This window comes from Phascolarctos cinereus, unplaced genomic scaffold (genome assembly GCF_003287225.1).
Source record: "Phascolarctos cinereus isolate Bilbo 61053 unplaced genomic scaffold, phaCin_HiC Scaffold_9;HRSCAF=440, whole genome shotgun sequence".
In the NCBI taxonomy this organism is placed as follows: domain Eukaryota; kingdom Metazoa; phylum Chordata; class Mammalia; order Diprotodontia; family Phascolarctidae; genus Phascolarctos; species Phascolarctos cinereus.
Window position 1 is genome coordinate 3,375,694 of NW_027556402.1, and position 18,664 is coordinate 3,394,357.

Genomic DNA, 18,664 nt, shown 5'->3' on the forward strand with positions numbered 1-18,664 from the left:
CTTGCAACACTTTAGGGAGAGGTGACTTGGCCAGGGTCACCCAGCTAGTCGAGTCTGAGGCTGAAGTTGAACTCCATCACATCTTTCTGCGTGACTCAACGCTCTTAGTCTGTCCCTGCACCACTGAGCTGCTGTTGGGAGTTAACATTTCGTTTCTAGGAAGCAGCATCAGAGCAGAGCCAAGCAGGTCATCTCTGTGGGCCGGGGGCCGGCGCAGCATGTCGGAAAGCTCGCTGAATTGGGGAGCAGGGGTTCAGGTGCTGAATGTTTTCTACTTCTTGGCTGTGTGGCCCTGGGCAGCCACCTCCTCTTCTGGAAATGGAGGCATCGGTCCCTTACGGGGGCTCTGAGACCTGTTCTCCGAGGAATGTTAGCTCCTTTCTGATGCATAAACTGATTTTAGCACGGTGCACTGGAAAGACCACTGGGTTTGGAGTCTGAGGACCAGGGTTCAGGTTCCAGCTCTGCCACTTTACAGCCTGTACGACCTTGGGCCAATCCCTTCCCCTCTCCAGGCCTGAGTCCCCTCACCTATAAAACGAAAGGACGAGATTGCGTGACCTCGGAGACGCCACTTCTCTAGTCCTAGCACCTGGATTCCAGACCCCTGAGACACCATGTGGTATCCTAGAAAGAAGAGGATGGGTCTTAGGGGAAGCATGGCTTTGGGGTTGCAGAGGGCCCTGGTTTAGATTCTCCCCTTGTCTCCCCTCCCCAGCCTCCGTTCCTTGCCTCTAAAGTGAGGCCACTGGCCAAGAGGGCTCGTAAGAGCTCCTTCGGGACCTAAGTCCTGTGATTCTGCCGAGGCTTTGTCACTGCCCTGAATGGAGAAGGAGCAGGTCCCAGCTCGCTGTTTCCGGGTGCCAGCTTCTCATGAGTGCCAGCACAGGGGCTGATGACTGTAAGAAGCAGCCCTGGGTCTGGGTCGTTCTCAGGAGCCTTGTCCAGCTTCTCTCTGGTGTCTCATTGTCATCGTAGGATCATAACATCCATGTTCTAGAGCTAGAAGGGACCTCAGAGGCCTCTTCATTTTACAGATGAGGAAACTGAGGCCCAGAGGGTGAAAGTGACTTACCCAAGGTCTACCAAGAAGTGGCAGAGCTGGGATTCGCACCCAGGTCCTTTGACTTCAAATCTAGCCCTCTTCCCATTACCTCATCCCGATCAGAGGAGTGAGTGTACCAGCCAGCTAGCTAGCGAAGGAGGAAGCAGCCCAGTTGGCAGCGTTTTCAGTGAGTACACACCAAACGGAGAGGAAATGCAGAAAATGATCAGATATCTGAGGAGCAGTCAAGCGAGCCTGCTCCCTGAGAGACAAGTGGTCAAAGGATATGAGCAGAGGTTAATAAACTCCTCCCCACACCTGCCTGAACAGTGGGTCAAAATTACTGACGGTCAGGAAAATGCAACTTCAGACAGCCATGAGGTGTCCCTGTGCAGCCATGGAATGAAGATAGCAAATTGAGGCAGTCTCTCTGGGAAAGAACATGATGAGAGTCCCTCTTTAGGAAAACTTAACATACCCTTTGACCAGAGACTCTATGAGGGGGACTATGCCCCAAGGAAGTCAATTCTGATAACCAGTATCTGCAAGGCGAGGGGATTTTGGACCTGAGCATTGGGAGTGACCCACTCCAAGACGTCAGGAGGGCACGGGCAGAGCCGAGGCCTGTCCCCTGGGAGGTGGACACAGGGTGCTTCCTCCCAGAAAGCAGCACGGGGAGGGCCAGGGCAGGGCCGCAGGGACTCTCCTGCAGAATTAAGAAAGCCCGCCCACCCACCCTTCCCTGTGACTGGGGATCAGTGGGGGCAGTCACTTTTCTGAGCTGCGTGGTCAGATGGTTTCTCCTGACTTCATGAAACCAACCAGCATCAGTAAATTGAACCCTACCCCCACTCCAGTGGAGGGCACCTGGTTTGTCTTACTTCATCAGGGGCACACACATTAGGCTGCTCATAGCCTCAGCTTCTGTACTGGGTATTTGGGGTGTGGTTTTTGGTATTTGGTGTGTTTTTACCTGATATTTTGGGTTTTACCTAAAAAACACATTCCAGTGGTGGTGTAACAGTGACTGTGTCTGTTTCTTTTCCCTTTGTAGGCACCAATCCTTACTTGACTTTTCACTGTGTTAATCAGGGAACGATCCTGTTAGACCTTGCTCCAGACGACAAGGAATATCAGTCGGTAGAAGAAGAGGTGATGTATTTCCCAGAATGTGCTAATCAGTCAGGCAGGCAGCATTTGTGTGCCATGCGAGGACAGTGCCGAGCTTGCAGCAAGGGGCCGCTGTGTGCTGGGGCTTGGTTTAGCATGTATTCTGTAGGTGCTGCTGATGGGCCCACAAGGGAACACATTGGACCACAATCAGGAAGTTGCCTGTGACTCTGGGTTGCTGAAGTTTTATATGAGAAATCCACATTATGGGTGGGCCAAAGGACGTTGAATTGGATGCCTAAAGTGCCTTAAAATAGACTCTTCAGGAAATAGATGCTCAGAAAGAGAGGGCATGAGGAGGCTAGAACGGCCCCCAGCTGATAGACAGCCCAGGGGCCACACAGAATCCCCCCATGGGGAAGGCAGGGCTCTAGAGGAAGACCCACCTCAGTGAGGGGCGAGATCCTAGGAAGGATCTCTACTTATCAGAACTAATTCTGGTCCAGTGCACATCACTTGTATAAGAGCTACAGGCTGGGACTTACTCCTAGACCTCAGAACTCTTCCTCAGCAACACCAAGAGTCTCAAATGAAGATAGAATGAACATGTGGTAAGGTCTGGCAGGTATAGATCAGCTTGATGTAGAGCATGTGACTCGTGACCAGAGGGATCCTCAGCTTCCACCTCCATCCAGCATGAGAATACTCAGACACCCTGAGCCATCTTAGTCTCCTGTGGACTACCTCTGGTGACAAGGTGCTCATTTTTTGAATTGCACAGTTCTCCCTTATGCTAAGCCAAAAGCTGCCTCTCTTGCAGTTCTCACCCAAGGGGCCAAGAAACTAAGTCTGATCCATTTTCTGCATGGCAGTCCTTTGAGATAGGCCATGTACCCTGTAAGACAGGGATTTTACCTGGAGTCCATGCATAGATTTCTGTGGATTTAGATTTTTTTTAAAATGCCACTTTTATCTTCACTAACCTGTAACAGAAATGTTGCATTTCCTTCTATTTAAAAACATTCATAAATGGCTTCCTACCAGAAACAGGGGTCACTGGCTAACAGACCCAAGAATTCTGGTGTCTTCAAAACCATATCCCCAGGGCTAATGAATAAATTGGCATCCTGGTTTATTTAAAAAAAAAAAAGCTTTCATAAGAGATGATCTGTAGGCCTTGCCAGAGTGTTCAAGGATGAAATAAAACAAAAGGTTAAAAATCCCTGCTGAGGCACGCGTCTCCTGTATAAGCTAACCATGTCCCTTTCCCTCACCTCTTCCAGGTGCACACTCCACAATATACTGCCCAGAGCTGACCCCAGCACTTGGGACTGGGGCAGTGGACAGAGCATGGACAGTTTCTAGAATCAGTGAACTTGGACTTCACTAAAACATGGGTCCTTTTCACACAAACTGCCATCTGTCCATATCTCCTTTGACCAACACATATAGTACCTATTATGTGTAAGGCCGTGTTGTAGGCACAGGGCAAAAATAAAATTGTCCCTGTCTTCAAGGCATCTGTGTTCTGCTGGGAACGGGGAGGGCGCAGCATGTAAGCAGATAAGTATCTGTGGTCATTTGTGGAGGGGGAGAATATGAACTCTGGTGGGATTCAGGCTGCAGAAATGGCAGGCCAGCTACACCTGACAGGGATCATTCAGTATCCTGAAAAGGGGGGGGGGGGAGAAACATAACCAGGGAGGGGAGAAAGGCACAAAAGTGGGAGATGGCGTGGCAGGTTTGGGGAGCGCCCGGTGGGCCAGAGCAGCTTGGAAATAGAAGGCAAAGTCTGTCTAGAATGGTGGATGAGAGGCAGCAGGCATGGAGGGCTTTAAATGCCAAGCAGAGTTAAGGCGGTGATGGTCAGACCTTATGCAGTGTGGTCTGGAGAATGGGAAGACAAGGTGAGAAAGGGTGTAAGGGTCTGAACCTTGGTTAGAGGCTGTGTGAGGAGGGAGGAGGGTTCAGAAGTGAGAGACAGTCGGGAGTAAAATTGGTGAGAAGGATGAAGAGTTAGAGAAGATTACATGGTGAATGGGTGGATGGTATTGCCTTCCATAGAGATAAGAAGAATGGAGAAGGGTTTGGGAGAATCCGTAAGTGCCATTGTGGACGTGTTGAGTGTGAGGGGCCGAGGGGACCATCAAGGGCCATCCAGGAAGTGGTGATGTGGAACTGTGGGCTCAGGAGCGATTAGGACTGGATAGATGGACCTGGGAATCGTGTGTGCAAAGAGAAAAGCTAATCAACCCATAGAGCTCTTGAGATCCAAGAGGGGGACCCAGCACCACTACTGAGGCTTATGGTGGTGGGAGAGAAGAGGGACCTGGCTCAGGATGGCCACTGCTTTCAGACTAGATAAGACGGCAGGTGTAATTCTGAGGACAAGGGAGAGAAAAAAATGTTTTGTCGAGGGCTTGGGGAGGGAGGAAGGAGAGGCTTCCTGGACCCCATTGAGGGCCTAGGTGAGACGTCGACGCTGTGTTCCACCACTAACGTGGGCAGCGGCTGTTGGGCGGCTTACGGGAAACAGGACTTGAGCATCCTAGGTCATGCCGACTTGGAGTCTGCCCCAGGGTAGCGAATAGGGAAGAGAGTCAGGCTAGGGCAGAGGTGCTGCAGGAGGAAGACATGAGAAAAGCCATGCCGGCCATGAAGGCGGTTAGGAAGAGGGGAGCGGATTAGAGGTCATGGTGCGAGTTCTGGATTGTGCAGGCAGCACACGTCGGGGCAGTGGGTGAGGCCAGGGATGACCAAAGTGAGAGCAGAAAGATCTGGCCTTAAGGAACTAGGAGGGTCGGTGCCCTGGCAGCTTAGGGAAGACCGGGGGAGGGGCGGGGAGGCAGACAGACTCAGGTAGAACATATTTGTATACATACATACATAGAGGTATCGATACAGGTAAATGATTTGACTCTTAGAGCAGGGTTGGGATGAAGAGGAAGACCATGAGCCAGGTCAGGATATGTCTGGGACTCGAGCTGGTTGATGGATGGAGTTGATCTCAAGGGTGGCACGGTAGCTGAGTGGTTTCACAGGGGCTCTCTGGTTGCAGCGGTGGAAAATGTGAGATGTGCCTACCCCTGTGTTTTGGGGTCATTAGGGAAGGGGCAGCCAGATTGTTCCTGGGAGTGAGGAGTGGTTCTTGGCCAGGCACTGCCTTTCATCAAGGAAAGAAACTGAGAAAATGGAATGAAAAAAAGAACACCTCCTGGAGAGGTGTTAACATTCATATACGGTTGAATCAGACCATCTCAGGTTCCGCCAACAGCAAGGGAAACTGGGAGACTCTCAGCTCATCGTAACACTATTTTGTGAGAGGGCATTCCTAGCGCTGGCAATGATTGGAGGGATGCCTGTGAAAGCCACTGGAGAAGATTGTGCCAGCCAGGGAAGGAAGGATCTAGAGCGCACCGCCTGAAGGAGCTCACCAACGGAAGCAGCCGCGAGAAGGCAGGCAGCCCAGGAAGACCCCGATGGGTGTGGATTCAGAGCTGGGAGGGAGGAGGGTGGTCATCTAGCCAAAACTCCTCGCTCTGCAGAGGGGAGCTGAGGAAAGTAGCTGACCTGGCCAACCAGAGGTCACAAGAACACCTTGTGCAGCCCCAGGAAATCAGCGTACGTGGAAATGGTCCTGCTCCTGAACAGTGTGCAGCCTGGGCACTGTGGGGACCTGTGGTCCCCTCACTTCCCGCCTGCAAGTCGACGCGGTGAGCACTTCCATCGAGCCTTAGTCTTTTGTGTTCCCAAAAGAATTGAGAAGGTCCCAATGGCGCTCTGTGCCAGCTTTTCCACCGTGTGTTCAGTCTGGCAAGTCCGGTGCTTCCCACGGGTGGCATGTTTATGAACTCCAGAATAGCAGTGTGTCTGTGCCCGGGGAGGACATCAGCAGCAAGTGGCAGGGCAGCCATTCCACCGTCTGTGGGCACTCCTGAGAGGAGGAACACCGGAGGCACACCCCCCCCATGGACAGAGGAGTCCAGCCAAGAGCTGCAGCTGTTTTCCTCAGGCACCCACACTCACTGGAAAAGCAGAATCATGACTGTTGTCATTGGCTTCTTTGCACAGTAATGGGTGTCGAGTCACTGTGTGGGGCCATGCCGCAAGAGGAATTGCACAGCGGCATGGGAATCTCATGTGCTTGCAGACAGAGACCCTGGACAGGTTATGCAGTGGAGATGAGGGGCCACCTGACAAATGAGACCTAGACAAAGAGAGAAGCATTGACACGGTGATGACTGATAGCAGACTGGTAAAAAACACAGGTTTCCAGGGAATTGTTTTCTGAAATAAAAGAGAGAATGTGCCGACTAGCCCAAAATAGCCACGTATGGCTGGGGAGTCTTGTGACACAGCGTGGTTTTTATTCCTCCATTGGGCCTTTTTCTTTGCAGCCTTTAGGAGGGTGTGTCCGCAGAATGGTAGCCGTGTTTGAAATTCAAGCTTCTCTCCATTACGGCTTGCTCCCTGCCTGCTTCCTTACCCCTGAACTTAGTGAAGTACTAAGAATCCAGATGCTTTTGTGACATCTGGCATGCTTAACACCCAGGAAAGACAGGGTAGAGGTGAAATGTTGGAAGGGATGCGAGGAGACCAGGTGGTCCAGGAAGACATCTTCATGCTTCGAGCGGGGCACGTAAGGAGTGACTAACTGACCTTGTCACCCGCTGATCTGACGCCAGCTCTGTGATCCTGACGTGCTGGTCCTCTGGGCGATGCCATCACTTTGGCCATTTCATTCTTTTGTACAGATGCAGAGTACAATCAGGGAACACAGAGACGGAGGTAATGCCGGAGGCATCTTCAACCGATACAATGTCATTAGGGTAAGTGTGGTAAGATTTGCACTTGCTCGTGCGTTCCGTGTGGGCTGCCCCCTAGAGCCAGGTGCCCCGCTTTGACCCTAGACAGGGCCTCCCTCTCCCTCCTCCTGTGCCCTCCTCACCAAGGGCTGGAAAGAGACGGAAACCCCTTGGGAGCAGCGGTGCTCCCCGTAGGGTGGGAGTGGCAGGGGCACATGGGTGTCTCCCACTGGCGCACCCCCAGGTTTGTACTGACAGTAGTGACAGGTGGTAGATTGAGGGGCTCAGGCAGGGAGGGCTCCCGTGTGAATTCTGACCTCAGTGTGTATCCCGTGTGGTTTCCTGTCACCTGTGGCATGAGACCACGTTTCCGACTTTGTTTACAGAGGGATGAGTAGATAGAAGGTGCATAAGAACTGTGCCAAACAGGTTCATCCCATTGGATGGAAAAATCACTTTTGTTAAGGGCATTCTCTTCCTGCTCGGCTGCCTGGCCGGGGGGTGGCTGTGTGCTTCTCGTGGGTCCTTCCAAGCAGGAAACAAGCCTTGTGAGAAGCCTGCGGTGTCTGCTGAACACAGGCCAGCCTAGCACCATGGAGAGCGACTGCACCCAGCCCGCCACCCTCTGGGGGGTGCAGGGAGGGCCTCTCTTGTCTGTCTGTCTGTGTCTGTCTGTCTGCTGCCGCTTACAGTAACAGTCTGAAGCCCAGGAGGGTGTGCTGTCACCACGACCCAGCAGAGAGAGGAAAAGCTTGCTGGCCCGGCGGTGCAAGAGGGCAAGGGACCCGCCACCGCAGGGCGTTTGACAGGTTCCCCCTCCTCCCTGGAGCTGTCGGAGGCGTAGGGGGCCTCCAGAATGAGGCCCTGGAAGCCAGAGGGCAGGACCCGGGGAGGGATCTGGGCAGGCAGTAGCTGCCACGAGCAGGACCAGATGTGGCTTCATGGTAGGGGAGGACGAGGGAGCTGCTTGAGATGTACAGGGCAGCCAGGCCTTGCCACCAGTCAGACAGCTAATGAGTGTCTGGCAGGATTTGTCCCCAGACTTACTGGGTCGCACTACCTGACAAAAAAAGCTGTCTTTGTGGGAGCAGAAATGATTCCACCAAGCAGCACGGTGTTAGGCTCATCGTTTCCCTCTCTCAGTCTCACAGTGTCGTTTGGCAGACTGCTTGACTGACGGTCCGTGCCTACTGTTGTCTCACCGCTGCAGATTCAGAAGGTCGTGAACAAGAAGTTACGGGAACGGTTCTGTCACAGACAGAAGGAGGTGTCGGAGGAGAATCACAACCATCACAATGAACGCATGCTGTTCCATGGTGAGGACCCTTTCTGTCGTGTGTGCTGGACAGACCCCCCAGGGGCAAGGGGTTTGGAGCAGGAGAGCTGGGTGGTAGTTTCTGCCAGCTCAGTGCTGGGAGCCCACACAGGGCAGTGAGAGGTCAGGGGAAGTCCCTGGCACCAGCATGGTTTCCTTGGTGGTGCATGCAGGGAATCAGGCTCCCTGCCAGCAGCACCTGTGTGAGTTCCAAGGGTCCTGTGGCTGGGTTGTCTGGGAAAGCCTGTGGACGGACCATTCTCAAAACATGAGAGAAAAGAGACAGGGTCACAAAGAAAGAAGCTCGGAGAACCCCAGGCTAAGCAGCCCTGATCTGAATAAACAGAGCACTAGATAGTAGGTACTGTGCATTGTAGCTCTGTTCATTTTCTACATAGAAGCTGATAACGTGGTTTGTGTGGGTTTGGGGGTTTTTTTTTAATGGCTTGCACATTTTTATCAGGGACTTCCTAAACCCCATAAATAAGATTCTAGATTCAGAGCTAGAAGAAACCTTAGCGGCCATAAAGTCCGCTCCCATCTTTTTGCTGAGTAGGAAACTGAGGCCCAAAGAGATTAAGGGATCTGCCAAGATCTCTCAGCTAGTGTCTGAGCTGAGACTTCACCGAGCGCCTGGTCTCAGACCACTCAGATGAAACCTCAGACTCCTGGACCGAGGCTGTCTCCTCATCCTCATCTCCTGCAGCCTGGTTCTTATCTCGAGAACCTAGCCAGCATCCTGCAGGCCTTCCTCCAGCTCCCGGTGTCCCCGGCTAATACAGGTGGTGTCACTCCTTCAGACATGACAGCATCAGCCGGCTTCTCTGCTCATACAGTGTCTTGATGAAATCTTTCTGCTTCCACTTCATGCCGCTGCCTTTGGACTGCCTCCCTTGGGGTCTCTCCAGCGCCTTTCACTTTTGTCAGAAATGGTGGCATTCCATGCTGTAGTGTAACTGGGAAAATACGGGTGCTGAAAAGGTGGTCTTTTGTTCCAGAAAGCGGTTTGGATTGTTAAAAGGCCTGGGCAGTTTCCAAATGCAATCCAACCAGCTTTTTTCCTTATGAGTTCTTCTAAGCTCAGCTCCTTGGCTTCTGTAGTACCTAGCCAAGATAAGACACACTCACAGACTCGTTCGTCCTTAATAAGCCATACCCTTATTTACTGACTGTAATCCTCTAGTCCCTGTATGTTTGTTGGCCTATTCTGTTTTGAATGGCAGTCAGTCTGGAGTTTGATGTGATCAGCACAAAGTCATTCACAAACAGAAGTGTCTGGAGAACTTCATATTCTGTAAAAAATTATTCTTTAAAAAAAATACATTTTTTTCAATCAGCAAAAATCCAACTTCTGTCCCTCCCACCCAACCCCCCGCACCCCTTTGAGAAAGAAAGAAAAACAAAATTCTTGTTAGAAACATGTATTGTCAAGTGAAACAGATGTCTATGTTGGCTGTATCCAAATATGTACACACATCACATACGTACATACAATAAATAGATGGATGGATGTAACTCATGAGTCCTTTATGAGAAGGACTTATTTCCTCATGAGTCCTTTGCAATCGTGCTTGGTCATTACGCTGATCTGTTCCTAAGTCTTTCAAAGTTGTTTGACTTTACAATATTGTTGTCTTTGTATAAAGGTTCTCCTAATTCTGTTGTCTTCACTCTGTGTGAGTTCCACAAGCTTATCTGAAACTAGCCCCCTTTTATCATTTCTTACAGTGTAATACTATTCCATCACATATACATATGTCTGTGTGTGTATCTATACACACGCGCACCATAATTTGTTCAGCCCTTCCCCACCTGATGAATACACCCTCGATTTCTAATTCTTTGCCACTGCAAAAAGAACTCCAAATATTTTTATACATTCTTAGGAGTTTGTTTTACTCCCTTAGCCTAACCTCCACCTTCTCCCTTCTCCCTCCCATTTCTCTGTTGAGTAAAGGTGTTTCTGTACACAAGTCTTTATGCATTCCCATCCTTTCCTCTTTGTGCACACTTCTGTTAGTGAGATAATTTGTCTGTAACACCTTCCATCCCTCCCCAGTTTATTCTTCTTCTCCCACCCCCTCCTTTCCGTTCTTCTTTTAAAATTATCAGCACAACAGAACCACTCCTGGGCCTTCTGTCTGATGGAAATCCCGTATCGTCTACCCATATTAAGATGTAAGCAGTTTGTCCTTGTTTAATCTCTTAGGGTTGTTCACGTTTGCTTTTTTATGTTTCTTGTGACTGCTGTGTTTGTACCACACAGTTTCTTTGTGGCTCTGGTCTTTTCATCAACAATGCTTAGAAGTGTTCTTCTTGCACCAAACATTTATTTTTTCCCCTGTGGGACTGTACTCAGTTTTGCTGGTTAAGTTACAAGCCTAGATCTTTTGCTTTCCGGAAAATTGAATTCCAGGCACTCCACTCCGAATTATTGGCTGCTAGATTCTGTATGATGCTAACTTGGCTCCTCAGTACTTGAATTCTTTCTGGGTGTTCAGCAGTATTTTTCCTTTGCCCTAGAAACTTTAATTTTAGGACTTTTTTTTGCATCAAGTAACCATTGGATTCTTTCTGGTTTTGCTTTTGTATCTCTGATTCTAAGAGATCTGGGTAGTTTTCTTTGATCATTTCTTGAAATATGATGTGTCTTGACTATTTCTTTGGTCCTGGCGTTCAGGTAGTCCAGTAATTATAAGCTCCTTAAGGTCAGGGACAGTTTTTTACCCCTTTTTCTATCCCTAGCACTTAGCACAGTGCCTGGCACATAGTAGACACTCAATAAACATTGATTGATGGATTGATTTTTTTAAAAATATTTCTACTCAGGACACCTAGGTGGCACAGTGGATAAAGCATCAAGCCCTGAGTTCAAATCGGCCTCAGACCAGACACTTGACACTTACTAGCTGTGTGACCCTGGGCAAGTCATTTAACCCCATTTGCCTTAAAAATATATATATTTCTGCTCAATCTGTTTTCCACATCAGTTGTTTTTTGCTATGTGAGATACCTTACCTTTCCTTCTGTTTTCCTCAGTGTTTTGACTTTGCTTTACTATTTCTCGTCTCGTCGTCGTTAGCATCTGTCTGGTCTATTCTAATTCTCAGGGAATTTATTTCTTGAGCAAAGTTTTGTATGTCATATGTTATACTGTTAAATCTCTTTCCAGTTCCTTCTTCCTTAATTCTCGTTTCTGTAGCATTTTTTTCCTCTGATGCTCTTACTTCATCATATAAACACTTTTATCTCTTTTTTTTAAGTGGCACTTCCTCTCTTGTGGGGAGAATTGGGCCCAAGCTGTGCTTTCTTGTGAGGCTCTTCTTTCAGGTGTCTTGAGGTCATTCTCTTCCTCTGGGCCTGAGTCCTCGTCCCCATAATAGCTTTTCATGGTGTTTTGGTGCCTGTTCTCCCAGCCTCCGTTCTGATTCCAGACTTTGGATCAGGCTTTGGTTCTGCATACTTCTGGAGAGGAATGACTGGGCAAGGAACAGTAACTCAGACTGGACACCTGGAAGCTTTCAGTGCTCCCAAGGTGATCTGGTCACTGTCCCACTGGTCTTGAGCTCAGCAGGTTCCCAAGCTGGGTTTGAAATAGGTTGGTGGACTTGCCCTGTTTGGAGTCCCTTTTGGTCTGGAGGCTTCAGACTGGCCTGGAAGTCGGAGCTGAGTCTCTGCCCCACTCCTGGGGTTACACAGCTGCTGCTTGCTTCTGGGCTTGCTCAGGACGCAGCCTAAGGCCCAAGAGCATTCCTTACCCTGGAATGCCAGTCGGCAAAGATGCCCTCCTCAGTCCACCTTGGATCTGGGTTCTGGAGCTGGGTAATGAAAAATGAACACAGCTGCCAGTCTCAGTGCACATCTGTTCCTGCACCCCATACAGGTTTAGATCCTCTGCGGTACATCTGGGCCCTCTTCTTCCTCTGATACACAGCCCCTCCCTGCACCAGAATCATCTGCATGGTGTACTTCTGGCTAGGCCTGGTCCTCAATGTCCACAGACCTCCCTGTCTGTCTTCCTGTACTACCCTGGACCAGAAAAATGGCTCGCTGTGATTTTTTTTTCCCTTAGATTTCCCAATCAAGATTTGGTCTGGTGCATTTTCTAGATCTTTTGGGAGGTTTTGTCAAGGAGGCTCTCATTTCTTCTTAGAGTTCGAGTTTGCATAGGACATCCTCTGTGAGAGTTGGCAACACCTTTCCCAAACTCGGTCCTCCCACTTGTGTAATCCCAGACTTGATGTCACTGAACAACTAGTAACTGAGCAAAATTTTGTCAGGAATTGTAGCTTTCAAGGAATCTGTATTTTTAGGAGGCCAATGAAGTGGCTGTTAGAGGCGATTCCCTCCTCTCTCTAAAGGAAATGGAATCAAATGATACACTTGGTCACTTCACCTAGTGTTGCCTCTGGGAATCCACCATGAAGATAATTAGCTCTCAGTGCCAGCCCCTGTTGCTGATGAGAGGAGGTCTGCACGGTAGACAGGGTCTTGCAGACCACGCGAGTGTGCTGTATCTGCAGTGGGAAGATAGTAGGCACACTGGTAAACTCTGGTTCTGGAGGAAGAAATGAAAGAGGACGATGAATTACGTTTGTCTTATCTGTCAGGCGTTTTGCAACATTTAAATTACAAATTGAGCTACAGAAAAAGAAAAGTCACTCTAGGGAAGTGACCTGAGTTGCAGTGATGTGTACTGGATTACCAGGAGGATGGACAGTCAGACCGCTTGTATTTGGGAAGATGCACCCTAAAGTGTCTAAGAGATGCACTGTAGGGTTTGGGAAATCTTTAGAACAGCCTTCTTTGTCGAGCCCCAAAACGTCTTTGGTCCACTAAGAGAACCCCTTCCCAGGCGAGCCTGCTGCACACTAGTAGTAACTCACTGAGGCACAGAGGTGTCAGACCGCCCAGCTTAGACATTGTGTCACCAGTCAAGGCTCACCAAAGCTGGCTTTTGTCTCCCTCTCTCCTAGGCTCTCCTTTCATTAACGCCATCATTCACAAAGGATTTGATGAGAGACATGCATACATAGGGGGCATGTTTGGTGCTGGGATTTATTTTGCAGAGAATTCTTCTAAAAGTAACCAGTATGTTTATGGAATTGGAGGTGGCACTGGCTGTCCCACACACAAAGACAGGTCCTGTTACATCTGTCACAGGTGAGTGTCCAGCTGCGTTGATTCCTAAGAGTCAGTGGTTTTCGGAAAGGCTCTGCAGCCATCCAGGCAGGTACTGAACAAGGAAGGGGAAGTGGGGCGTAGTCTTCAGGGAAGGTATCGTGAACTGGGTGGAATAGTGTGGGACCTGGAGTCAGCAGAGACCCGGGGCAGCTCACCTGACATCATGGGGCCTCAGCTTCCTCATCTGTGCCATGGGGAGGATTGTCCCTTTAATGTCTGCCTTCCACAAATGAGACAGGATCTGTGAATCAGTCAGTCAGCTAATATTGTTCACAACCTAACGGGTGCCAACACTGAAAATGCAGAGAAAAGCAGGAGACGGGATCAACTGGAGATGACCAAGAGAGGGAAGGCCCTGGCATTTAAGGACACACTTGAAGGAAGCCAAAGAAGTCAGGAGGGAGAGAGTTCTAAGCATGGAGGACAGCCAGAGAAAATGCCTCTGAGTCGGGAGATGGAGGGTCTTATGGAAAGGAAAGGGAAGGGAATGGGCACTTGTAGAGTACTGCTGTACACCAGATGCTGCTAATGAAGGACTTGTTATAAAGACAATCTCATTGGATTCTGGGAGGTTGGTGGTGTTATTAGCCCATTGGGCAGGTGAGCAAACTGTGGCAAGCAGAGGTGGTGACTCGCCCAGGGCCACATAGCTGGGAAGTGTCTGAGGCCAGATTTGAACCAGGTCTTCCTTGGTTCCAAGCCGTGTTCCATCCATCGTGCCACCATCTAAGTCCCTGATAAAAATAAATGGTAAAACTATGTCACACTCCCTTTTCTACAGGCAAATGCTTTTCTGTCGAGTGACTCTTGGGAAGTCCTTTCTCCAATTCAGCACCATGAAAATGGCCCATGCACCCCCCGGCCATCATTCTGTTATTGGCAGACCTAGTGTCAATGGTCTCGCGTATGCAGAGTACGTGATCTACAGAGGAGAGCAGGTAGGTTGGGCACAGATGGATTGGACTGAGGAGGTGGCTGGCATGGGGAACTGACTACCTGGCAGTATTTCTGTGGCCTTGATTTCCCTATAATCTTATGTGTTCAATTTTGTGCACTTCAAAGCATTCTTCAGAGAAGGGGCCCCCAGGCTTCACCATACTGTCACAGGGATCCAAGACGTAGTAAGGGTCAGCTCCCTGGAGAAAGGTAGTGTCTTGACAGCCCAGGGTCACAGAGGCAGGACTGGAACCCAGGACTTGGTGACCCCAAGGCCAGCTCCCTTCCCGCTACCCCAGGCTGCCTGTCACGATCGGGCAGGGCCACAGAGAGGAGAGTGCTAAAGGGCACTTGGACATCAGTAGCATTTTGGGGTATAGGCATGGCAGCCCAAGGGCTGGAGTTGAGAAGTGGAGGCTGGAGCAAGGCTGAGGATGGGTCAGCAGGAGCCGGAGCAGGCCTTGAGATTTGCTGAACATCCATCCATCCAGCTCTGTTGGAAAGGCAAAGTGAGTCTGACTTTATGTTGGAAATGTCTTGAAGAAGAATGAAAACCCACAGCATGAGAAGCTTCTGATCAAAGTCAGCCAAAGGAAGAAGCTGATTGATTGGGCACCAATCCCAAGCTCCTATGGAGACTGTCTGGCAGAATTCAGGCGAGATCGTGCTGGAGGGTTGAACCTGGTGAAGAGGAGGGTCTTGAGCAGGTCAGGACCCTCCCTTCTTCAAGAAGGGTCTGCTGAGGACAGACTGAGGCAGTGAGCCAGGCTGCAGCAGAAAGATTTAGGGGCGCTCCCGGGGAGTTACCAAAGAGTAGGACAACGTCTACTCCAGGGAAAGTTTTCCAAAGGTAAGGCTCTATGTTTGTCTGTCTTGCCGTGTGAGCTTTCCTCGAGAGTGACTTGTGGCACAACAGAGTCTGCTGGTCTGGAAAGATTCAGTCATTCACCAGAGATTTATGAAGTGTGCCTGCCTTGACCCTGCTGCCTGAGAACTCTGTGGAAGGTACCGAGAGAGACCAGAAGAACAGCGACAAAGGCCCTGCCCTCAGGGAGCTTACTGCCACCTAGTAAAGTGTGTCTGCAGCTGAAGGGGATGGGCGCCTACGTTGCAGGGCAGCACGGCCAAAACAGCAGTGTCTTCCCAAGGGGTCTCTGGCAGAGCTGTAGGAATAAGGCTGCATGTGGACTAGACTTTGAAGGGTGGGCGTGGGCGGCAGCGCGGCGCTTGGTGGACAGTGGTATGATATCTAAGGAGAATCGCTTTCTGTTGGGAGAACAGCAGGAGACTTTCAAGGCTGAGCCCCTGTTGGGGGCAAGGGAAAGGGGTTATGCTGTCAAAAATGGGGAAGTGGGGAGAGAAGGGCAGTTTCTTAGCATCTTACGTGGAATGTGCCAGTGCAACATTGGAGTGGAAGTGCCTAGCAGGCCGCAGGAGTGGTGGCATCAGCCCTTAGATGAGGGGGCAGCTAGGTGGTGCAGTGGATAGCGCATCGGCCCTGGAGTCGGGAGGACCTGAGTTCAAATCCGGCCTCAGACACTTGATACTTGCTAGTGTGTGACCCTGGGCAGGTCACTTAACCCCAACTGCCTCACCAAGAAGAAGAAGAAGAAGAAAGATGAGGCCTAGAAATCTAGAGCTGGGAAACCCTTTGCAAACCTTAATGCATGATATAAAGGATAGATGATCATTGAAACCATGGGAACAGACAAAGGGTAGAGAAAATAGGGCCTAGGGGCTATTCTCAAACTTAGAGGTGGGAGATTAAAAAGAAAACAAAAACGGCCAAGTCAGCAAAGAAAGACCTCCCCAAGAGGTAGGGACCAAAACAAAAGTGGCAAGGCCAAGAAGGGCCAATAGAAGGAAGATGAGGACAGGATGGAAAAGCTTTTGGACTTAGCAAGTAAGAGGTCATTGGCAATGGGGAAAGCGGGGACAGAAGCCAGATTAGATTGTGGGAGGCTGAGGTGTGAGTGGCTGGTTAGGAAGCGACGGCAGATGATTCCTTCTAGAGATGTACCACACATACCCTCTGGCCCAGCAATACCTATGAGAGCTATACCTCAAAGAAGGCAGAGAAAGAGAAAATGGACCCATGTATACAGAAATGTGTATGGCAGCTCTTTTTGTGCTGGCAGATTATTGGAAACTGAAAAGCTGCCCATCAGCTGGGGAACGGCTGCATGCGTAGTGGCACGTGAACGTGATGGAATACTATTGGCTTGTGAGAAATGGCAAGGGGGGTGCTCCCAGAAAAGCCTGGAAGACTTGTGTGCACTGACATAAAGGGAAGCAGGCAGAACAAGGAGAATGTTGTGCGTGGTAACAGCCAAGCTGTCAGATGGTCAGCTGTGAAAGACTCAGCTGCTCGCATTGGTACGGCGAGGCTGGCAGTTGAAGGACTGTGGGATAAAAAATGCTGCCCACCTCCAGAGAACGAACTGATGGACTGGGGGGGGGAGGGCAGCAGAGTGAAACAGTTTCTCCTTTGTTTTGGATGAGTGTACATATTTGTAATAGATTTGGGGTTTTTTGCCTTCATATGGGGTGGGGAGAATTTGGAACTGGGGTAAGAGGGATTTTAAAAGCCTCTGTGCTTTAAAAAATAAAATAAACAGGAAAGGCTTATAGGAGGGCTTTTGGGGAAGACAACTAAAGTCGGAGGTGTCACCCTTCCTGGAGGAGATCCCAGAGTGGCCCATGATTTAAAGCACGCTGCCGTTCTTGGGTGGTTGGTTCAAGGGAACCCTCCCACCCTCCCCCATCTCTGTAGCTTCCCTCTGTTCTTCCATAATGTCCGGTCCAGAGCATATGGCTTCACCACAGCAGGTGAGTACATACTAAGAAAAGGAGGGTGAGGGTTAATTAATTATGAGGATCCAAATAGAAATCCCGTTTTAACTCACTGCTTAGCTAAGAATACGTCACCTTCCCCATACTGGTTTGTGCACGTGTCCACGAGGCTTGTGACAAGCCTCAGAGAGCCGTAGCAGGGACACAAGCACGCCTTCTCTGAGGGGCGCCCTCACTGAGTGCTGGCCACCACCTTGACGCATCTGTCCTTCTCCTTAGGCTTACCCGGAGTATCTCATCACCTACCAGATCATGAAGCCGGACGCCCCCGCCAAGGCGGCCACGACGGCAGAGCAGAAGACCTAGGAGAGCCCGGGCCGACGCCACGTGGGACTTAGACCTGAGACTGGATTGCGTGTGATTGTTTCCCCAAACCAAGACACCCCATAAAAATCGTGACAGCCCAGAAACCAGCCGTTTGTCTTTTCTAAAGCCTCGCTCTCGCGATGACTCTGCTTCCCGCTCCGCTGCTCCCGTCTGCCCCCTTTGTGGAAACATTGACCAGGCGGCCTCTTCTCGTGGCTCAGGCGGGGTCACCCTCCCCATCCGTGGCCGGCTCAGTAGAGAACCTGACCGCCGGGGTCTAGACACTGCAGGCGGCAGTGTCGTCAGTGTCGAAACTCCAGGCGTCCCTGCTCGGGCTGTGTCATTACATACAGACCACACGAAGCCCGTGTCCACGGACCGCACGTTTTTAGAGAGGCATAATCAGCTATTTATTTTTTTTGGGTGGAGGGGAACAATATTTGAAAATGAGCCAGGACCTTCTTGAGAATATTTTGCACAGTCCAACGACTAAAATCCTCAGCAGCGCGAGGCAAACCTGTATCCTCACCGAGAAGGGTTTGGGTCCAATTCTTCTCTGGTTTGTGTTTTTATGTTTGCGCTTGGCATAGAATGTTTTGCTGTAAAAAACAAAATGAGCGCTTTCTTTTCGATTTGGCCCATTTTCCAAGGGAAGGGTACCCAAACAGCCAGGGTTCCCAAGGGGAGATGAGAAGCAGGTGTTCCCCCCACCTCCGGGTCAAAGTGCCAGTGTGTCTCCACTGAATTTGACCCAGGGAGGGGTCTGTCTGTCCAGCAGTGGACTGAAATGCCTCCAAGGAGACAGGGTCCAAGGTGTGCCAGGGTTTTGAGAAGCAGAGGCCTCCTTGCCAAAACGAAGTAGCTGGAAGGTTGTCTGCATTAACTGGGAGGGGAGGAATCCTTAACTTTGTGCTGAGGGTGTACCCTTGTCAACCAGGAGACAGAGAATAAATGAAATGGTGGCGAGTAGAGAAAAAGCACATTTCCAAACCAACCAGACAAATGGACTGAGACGGACCTCCGACTTTGGGCCAGCACATGAGGGAGGGCAGCTTTCCCTCCCCAAGGTGGAGGTTCATCTCAGTTCATTTGTCTGGTTGGTTTGGAATG

At 50.2% G+C, this 18,664-nt stretch overlaps 1 protein-coding gene across 5 annotated transcripts in view; it reads left to right on the top strand.

Moving 5' to 3' along the window:
- Positions 1 to 17,658, top strand: part of TNKS (tankyrase) — a 216,500-nt gene extending 198,842 nt beyond the window's left edge. The window contains exons 22-28 of one of the 5 annotated variants that reach the window (XM_020976782.2): positions 1,038 to 1,232; positions 2,100 to 2,197; positions 6,910 to 6,984; positions 8,171 to 8,276; positions 13,252 to 13,438; positions 14,241 to 14,397; positions 17,468 to 17,658. In XM_020976782.2, the coding sequence (XP_020832441.1) occupies positions 1,038 to 1,232; positions 2,100 to 2,197; positions 6,910 to 6,984; positions 8,171 to 8,276; positions 13,252 to 13,438; positions 14,241 to 14,397; positions 17,468 to 17,554 (905 nt within the window). In that variant the 3' untranslated portion in view covers positions 17,555 to 17,658. Of the gene's footprint in view, positions 1 to 1,037; positions 1,233 to 2,099; positions 2,198 to 6,909; positions 6,985 to 8,170; positions 8,277 to 13,251; positions 13,439 to 14,240; positions 14,398 to 17,467 lie in introns of those variants that run through there. The other 4 variants (XM_078148238.1, XM_078148239.1, XM_078148240.1 and 1 more) reach the window with 4 other exon arrangements.
- Positions 17,659 to 18,664: the final 1,006 nt, after the last annotated feature.